General features: G+C 44.1%; 1 protein-coding gene across 2 annotated transcripts in view; it reads left to right on the top strand.

Moving 5' to 3' along the window:
• Positions 1-7,931, top strand: part of LOC311140455 (ubiquitin-conjugating enzyme E2 H) — a 28,635-nt gene continuing 20,704 nt past the window's right edge. Inside the window, exon 1 of one of the 2 annotated variants that reach the window (XM_084175519.1) lies at positions 1-511. In XM_084175519.1, coding sequence (XP_084031645.1) covers positions 459-511 — 53 coding nt within the window. In that variant the 5' untranslated portion in view covers positions 1-458. The remainder of the gene's footprint in view (positions 512-7,931) is intronic. The other variant, XM_084175520.1, reaches the window with a different exon arrangement.

Here is a 7,931-nt window from a genome sequence, read left to right as displayed (position 1 = left end):
GAGACATGAGCCACAAGGAGTGCCATTACCACCTTTTTTAAATCCAATTGTATGCTTTGTAAAGCAAACAGTTTATTTTCATATTAAAAGATCTCAGTCTATAGTCAAAATAAAGGCATAGGCAGCATAATAACTTAGCTATGTGGCAGCTTCCCAATCTAACATTTTTACGTTGATAAATCTATAAAGACTACTAACACAACTTTGCCATTTATGTTGATGTTTTTTGTCTCGTGTATATGACGCGATCGGCGGAGGGATAGCAGAAGCTTCAGGACAGTGAGAGCTAGGCAGGCAGCGAGAGACGGGCTATAAATTGCTGCAGATAGAGTTGGGGACGTGGAAATATTTCGTTGTAGGCATTTGCGACGAAAGCAAATGTAAACTTTGGGATACTACATCTAGACGTTCGAGCTGCCATCAGTTTACGGCTTGGTGTTCTACAGTGGAATATAAAAATGTCGTCTCCAAGTCCGGGTAAAAGGCGAATGGATACTGACGTGGTGAAACTGTATCCTTTCAGAACATAAATAACAGAGAGAAGATTTCTAGCTAGTTGCTAACGTTTTACACCAGTTAGCAAAAATGTTTCTGTGGTTTTCCATCTTGCTACAGATGGCTAGTAATGACAGCTGCTTGAAATGCAGAGTTTGTATATGTATAATAAATTAATAGTATTGACTATTGCTCACGTTTAATGACAATAGCTATGTCCATAACAAAAGTGTATTTCTAATGCTATCTAGCTACAGTAGATAACTTGGCGTAGATAGCTAGCTAACGTTACCTTGATGAATTGCATGCAGGATGCCTAGCCAACGTTAGTTAGCTAGTTAATTAACCAGACCAGGCACAGAGACTGATAGAATGTGTTGTTGCCAAGTTTGTTGCTAATGTTTGATAGTTAGCTTTAGCTATCTTGTTTTTAAAACCATTTTTAAATGTTGGATCAAGGAGTATAATTTGTTTGTTTCGTCTTTTTCAAACCAGCCAGGTGTATAAACAAAGCTCAGTCTATTCTTGACGTGGTACAGTAGCTAGCTAGCCCATAAAACATTTTTTTTTGGCTGGCTAGCTAACGTTACACAAACAGGCATCCTGTTTTGCTCGAGGTGACTTAGATAGCTACGTTAACTTAACTAGTTATGGAAAATGCAAATTAAACATCACGATTTTTATATCGTGTATATATTATGAACCGAAATGACGAACATCGATTAAGACCAGTCCAAGCCTGCGGTCATGGAGGCTATTAGCTAAATTACTTTTGATCCCATTTTGATGCTGACTTATCACGTTTGTTTACATAACGCGACGCCATAAAACTGGTTTATTTCGACTATCACTGTGTCTCGACGACAAAATTAACATTAACATTCGGCCTATCTGTGATTTGGTCCTCTTCGAAATATAGCTAGCTATTTTGTAATTTTCCATTTTCAAAATATGAATAGTTTTGTTGTTATTCACGAAAATACCAATGTATTTATTTGATTAGCTGACAAGTATGCTTTGCTAGGTAGGCATAAATATTGGGGTTTTATCTATCATAACATGGCTGCATTGCGCAATAGAATAGTTTGCATAGAAACATTGTGTGGAGTGGACGTTATTCTATTAAGCCTAGCTAATTCTCATATTTCGATAACAACTAAAGAACCATTGGCTAGAGAACTACGGATGAACCATCTGGGTTTGTGGGGCTTCATGAATCTGCGTTGTGCTGTGCGCTGTTGAATTCTGTACTTTTGCATTCACCAACAGCTCGAGAGTTTCCATTTTGTTATAGATCCTTTTCTGCCTTTGTTATTTTCTTTGTACATGTATAAAGGCAACAGGACTCCCATTTACAAAACTGTTTTTGAAGTTTATTTTCTTTAGCGTATACAAAATACAGTGCAAAGTTATTGAAAAGTATTCTAGGTATTTGAAGTTACTTGCAAGATTCAGGAGGAGTGGGGGGGAAAAAAAAGATGTTTTGTTTTTGTCCCCAGTGTGCCCTGCAGTGGAACCGAGTTTAATGATTGGGTAGGTCTGTTACTACCCGGAAACCACTAGAGGGTGGGACTAGGAACAGCTGATGGAGTGACCTCAGTTCTTGGTCAAATATGGGGTAGGAGGAGGGGGTTGGAGGAAACCACAAACAAGATTAAGCCCTAACTCCACTGAGAGTCTCAAAAGCAAGTGCCATAAGGAAAAAGTTGTTGAACAAATGCAGTTGTTTTTTCTAGTTTTGGGTAGGGTGAAGAAAACTTAATCAATACTTGCTGCTGAACCGTTTAACTCTAGTTAAGCTATTAGCCTACTTGTTCCATTTTATTTTCTCCTTGGGTGTAGTTACAGGAGTAAAATGTGGATACATTTACATTTTACATTTTAGTCATTTAGCAGACGCTCTTATCCAGAGCGACTTACAGTTAGTGAGTGCATACATTATTTTATTTTTTATACTGGCCTCCCGTGGATAGCAGTCACTACTGTCATTAGGCCTACTTTACCGTTTTCAAACCAAATCCTCATATTGACTTCCACAAGTTTGAGACATGCGGTATTCTCCAGCCTGCTACTCACTGGCTTATTTATTGTGCCGTCCTCCCTAAGGCTTTTGTATAAGTGCTCCTTGCTAGTGACAGGGTTTGTTTCAGCTAGTTTTTCGGCTCTTGTCTGTAGCCTGCATGGCAGCCATGACGGTGTATTGAGAGCATGCAACAGTGTAGCGCTGTGACTTGAACCCCCACTGGCCTCTGAAGATCCCACTGTATCTGTGAGGGGTCAGAGCAGGTTTACTCTTACTGGAAGCCACCTGCGCAGTCACATACAAGGACCTGTGTGTGGGGCATATGTTCAAAAAAAGAATGACATTTGTTGTGTGCATGCATGGCACGCTTGTGCGGACCTCATCTAAGCTTGTTGTCCTTACTTGTGTATTAGGGGGGCTGGGGTCGGGGAAACTGGGCAGCTGTTTTGTGTGGAGTGTGTCCCTGCGGTGGGCAGCACAGCACAGTCATCTCTCTGTGCTCCAGATCACCACAGCCTCCCCCATGTAACCAAAACCCGAAACTAACACCAGCTTTGGAGAGGGACTTCTTATGGGCTGACTGACACCCAGAACGAACCATACGCTTAATTTGCTGCGGCACAAGAGAGCTGAAAAATCTGGAGCAGGCTCGATAGGGAATTCATGTCAGAAATGAATGTCAGAATGACCTGGTAATGTAGCATAGGGGCTTAAGCTCTTCCTAAGCCAGCGAACAACATGTAATAGGTCAGATCTGTCCACCAGATTTAATGAAATAGGCCCGGTAGAGGTATGGAATGTCTTGTTAGACTTCAGGCTACTGTAGGCTCTCCCTCTCTTGTCTCTCTCTCCCTCTCATCTGTCTCTCTCATCTGTCTCTCTCTCCCTCTCTTCTGTCTCTCTCATCTGTCTCTCTCTCCCTCTCTTCTGTCTCTCTCATCTGTCTCTCTCTCCCTCTCTTCTGTCTCTCTCATCTGTCTCTCTCTCCCTCTCTTCTGTCTCTCTCATCTGTCTCTCTCCCTGCTCTCTCCTTTCCCTCTTTCTGTCTCTCTCTTGATCACTCACACCACATCAAAAGCTTGCTGTCTGAGTGGCAATGGATCTTGCATCAGTAATCTCTGCAATATGAAAGACCTATAATCTACTATATAAATCCACTTATCTACTGTTTATATTGGACTGTTATAGCTAAATTACACTGACTGATTGACTGCTTGAATATTTCCAGTTCATTGGTGACATATTGTACTGAATTTTTTATTCTCAGCATCTCGTCTGGTGGGAATAAGCCTAACCCTGTGTCCTCACTCCTTCACCTGCCTGGGCAGTACTTCACTAGATAGGCGTCTTTTCAACAACATCATGTAGGCTTTGCATTGATCTGTGAAGGTGCACTTGGGTATGAAGCGGTGCTCGTGAAGACCTGAGAGAGCCTCATTATTCTGTCATTTACCCTGGCTATTGAACTGGAAGCCCCCGGGACTTCACAACCAACGGAGTACAATGGGCTATTATCTGTAGCACTATCGCAGTACGGAACGACTATATACTAGGGTTTAAAAGACTGGGAGAGAGTGGAACAAAAATCCCTCTTGTTCTTAAACACATGGTCAAAATAATATGTGAGCCATTGTTGGCTGTTTCAGCTGTTAGAAGAAAAAATACATTTAAAAAATATTTTTTTGTATTTGAAAGTATGCACTTAGTATTGAGAGTAGGTGTATCCTACACTTAGCCAAGTATTGCAAAGGTACATGAGGCTTAACCCTAAGCACTGAGAAGTTGTCCTCGCAGTCACATCAAGGGAATAACTTTTCCCAAGGCCTCTGAAGGTGCCCTTAAACATGTAGGGAACTTCAATGTAGTCAGCTTCTTGCTTATGTCATTTTGCTGATGTTGCACATCTTGTGTTGTACTGAGAAGTGTCCAATGAATGGCCATCTCTTCAGTGACACATTTTCATTACTTGAGAGTTAATCAGGATATGGATATTTATTATTATGGATATTAATATCCAGACATATTGTTTTGTACGGTTAAACCTCTCTCAGGCTGGGCTGGTTAGGGCCTGAATCCCCAAGTGAAAGCCCCATAACAAGTGATTGGATAGCGGTTCTCTGAAGCATGTCAGACAGCCAGTGAATCTTCAGGGAGGCTGTGCTATGGGAGACGGGGGTGGCCTGTGTTTTCACATGCTTCGCTGGGCTGAGTTATCCATCATAATTCCTGGAGTCGCCTGCCTCAAGGTCCGTCACTCAACTCAGCATATTTTTGTGTGTGGTGGGGGATGGGGTCCATTGGGTGAGGTGGTCTGTGTGCATGTGTTACGTTGTCTTTGCCGAAGTGACCCCAGAAGTAAGGGAGCGAAGGGTTGGGCTGGCAGGAACGGCGGGGGGGGGGGGGCTGGCAGGAACGCTTCCTTTCTTATTAGACTGCCTCCCCCCCATTCCACCACACACACATCCCAAGTAAAGAGTCAATCAGGCAGTCACTGAGTGGAATACCAATCCTGGGCTTTATCTGTCCCGGGTTCGGCCCCATTGCGCTCTCTCGTCTGACATCCGGCCCGCATCAGCACGCCTTTGTCTGCCCTTACAGGAACCGTGTGACCCCCCTCCCTCTGCTGCTGTGTCAGTCCATGTGATGTCACACTGAACAGGCCCTTCACTGCACCGGCCCCTTTGTTACAGGGCTGCGCTAACTAGATTGCTGGCACACTGTAGGGAAGGAGCCAGTGGTTTTAGTTGTGTGTTACGATTCCTAAATCTCGTTCAGGGTTCTATAGCAGGGGCCCAGACTTGAGTGACAGGCTTTGTTTTCCAGGGTCTTGGATCAGGGCTTCTGTGACAGTGGGAGATTTGAGGCCCTCTGTAAGGGCTTCCTACCCGCATGGCTGAGTCGTCTCAGGAAAAACAGATGGACTCCAAGTTCCTGTCTTTGTCTCCCGTCATGTTGGGGCTGTTGCTGCTGCCGCCTGTGTGTTCCAGGCTTGTCCTTTCCAACGGTTTGAAACACTAGGTTACATGTTGATCATACTCTGGAGTAGCAATGTTACCTTATTATAACCATATTACAGCCTGCGCCATAGCCGATCAGCTAGTTAAATACAAGGCAAATGAGAGTGAAGTGAATGTGTACAGTGATCAGTCCTATCCACTTCCCTGGACTGTATCTGGTGATGGGTCTCTCTCTGTGGCTCTCCCTGGATCAGCTCACTAAAAGCAGCCCCGTTTGTGTGCAATGATTAATTTCACTCACTTACCAGCACTCCGACAAAGGCTGCTGCTAGGTACAGCCATGCCCCCACCCCACCCCCACAACAAGCTGCCAATGACGTCCTGTCTCTTTCCACATCTTCTTTATTCTTAGCTACAGTGAGCAGCAGTCATTAAGCAATTGCCTAGCATTTTGTTTTCCTCAGTCCTCCCCATTCAAACTAATGCAATCACAAGCCTGCCTGCTTATGGATGGATGCCTGGTTTGGTGGTTTGATCGTACGTGGTACAATGCTCTGTAAATAGATTGTTGAGCTAGTGTGGAGGAGAGAGGAGAGGAGTGCTCACTCAGGGAGGGAGTCATTATTATTGCGGTGGGTGGGATTTCACACCAGAGAGGAGACCGAGAGAGGGAAAGCTAGGCCCTGGAAACCACCTGTACTGTAGTGTAGCTCACTGATCTAGCTAGCTCTCTCTGGGAACAGACACAACCCTGTGCTGCTGGGTTAGTTGTGAATGCCATGTTCATAAAGGCTTTTTAAACTAGCAGGGTCACATTCAGGTGGTAAACATTTTAGATTGTTACAGAAGGTAGGCCCCTAAATGGCAGGTATTCCAAAGAAAAAGACTAGTAGACTGTTGCAGACATGATTCCTTATTCTACATGTCAGTGGCATGTTTGTTCTACATAACATATTTCTATCTGAATGTTCCACAATGTTGTGCGTGCCCCATGAATGTTCTGTTAGTCAGTGTTGTTTCTGGGTCACATAGGTTTAGACTGGTTTTGTAACGTATCACTGTCACAGGCAGCCCCACCCCAAGGGGTAGACGGTAGCACCAGGGACAGGGAGGTACTAACAAGGCCTCTACCCCCAGGCAGGGTGTGTCTCTCTGGGCCTGGCTGCTAGAGAGCCTGGGAAAGGGTGGATCAATTAGTCTAGCAGTCGCAAATCATATAGGCTATGTAATTTGATCCAATAAAATCTGATGCATCATGATTCTATATTATGGTCCTCTGTAGCTCAATTGGTAGAGCGTGGGGCTTGTAACGCCAGGGTAGTGGGTTCGATCCCCGGGACCCCACATATACGTAAAAATGTATGCGCACATGACTGTAAGTTGCTTTGGATAAAAAGCGTCTGCTAAATGGCTTATTATTATTATGATTCAATACTGTAATTTTATTGTGATTTGATGTTCCAAACACATTTCTTACCATAGTAGGCTATGTCTGCTGCAGAGGGACAAGAAATAAGTTTGAGATTTAATTTTTTTTTATATTGCTGAGAACATTTACATTTTAGTCATTTAGCAGACACTCTTATCCAGAGCGACTTACATGAGCAATTAGGGTTAAGTGCGTTGCTCAAGGGCACATCGACAGATTTTTCACCTAGTCGGCTCGAGGATTAGAACCAGCGACCTTTCGGTTACTGGCACAACGGTCTTAACCACTAAGCTACCTGCCGCCATGTTGCCAATTGGACCTCTGGAGCAAAAGTAGGGGGATCCACTTCTCCTTAATTCCTCCATGTTGTTTTGTTAGCCAAATCCAGATGTGTCACCCGTCCAAAGTACCAGCTGTGACCATTTACCATAGTACTGTCTGACCAGTACATCTCCAGCATGTAGCATAGTACAGTCTTTGACCAGTACATCCCCAGCATGTAGGATAGTACAGTCTGTGACCAGTACATCCCCAGCATGTAGCATAGTACGGTCTGTGACCAGTACATCTCCAGCATGTAGCATGGCAGCATTCTACTGCTTGTACTCCACTCCCCAAGCCTCAGTGGGGAAAAGCAGTTGGTTATAGATGAGCATCAGTGGGGAAAAGCAGTTGGTTATAGATGAGCCTCAGTGGGGAAAAGCAGTTGGTTATAGATGAGCATCAGTGGGGAAAAGCAGTTGGTTATAGATGAGCATCAGTGGGGAAAAGCAGTTGGTTATAGATGAGCCTCAGTGGGGAAAAGCAGTTGGTTATAGATGAGCATCAGTGGGGAAAAGCAGTTGGTTATAGATGAGCATCAGTGGGGAAAAGCAGTTGGTTATAGATGAGCCTCAGTGGGGAAAAGCAGTTGGTTATAGATGAGCCTCAGTGGGGAAAAGCAGTTGGTTATAGATGAGCCTCAGTGGGGAAAAGCAGTTGGTTATAGATGAGCATCAGTGGGGAAAAGCAGATGGTTATAGATGAG

Source organism: Coregonus lavaretus, assembly GCF_964263955.1.
Source record: "Coregonus lavaretus genome assembly, chromosome: 13".
Taxonomy (NCBI): Eukaryota; Metazoa; Chordata; class Actinopteri; order Salmoniformes; family Salmonidae; genus Coregonus; species Coregonus lavaretus.
This window is presented reverse-complemented; position numbering and strand designations above follow the sequence as displayed.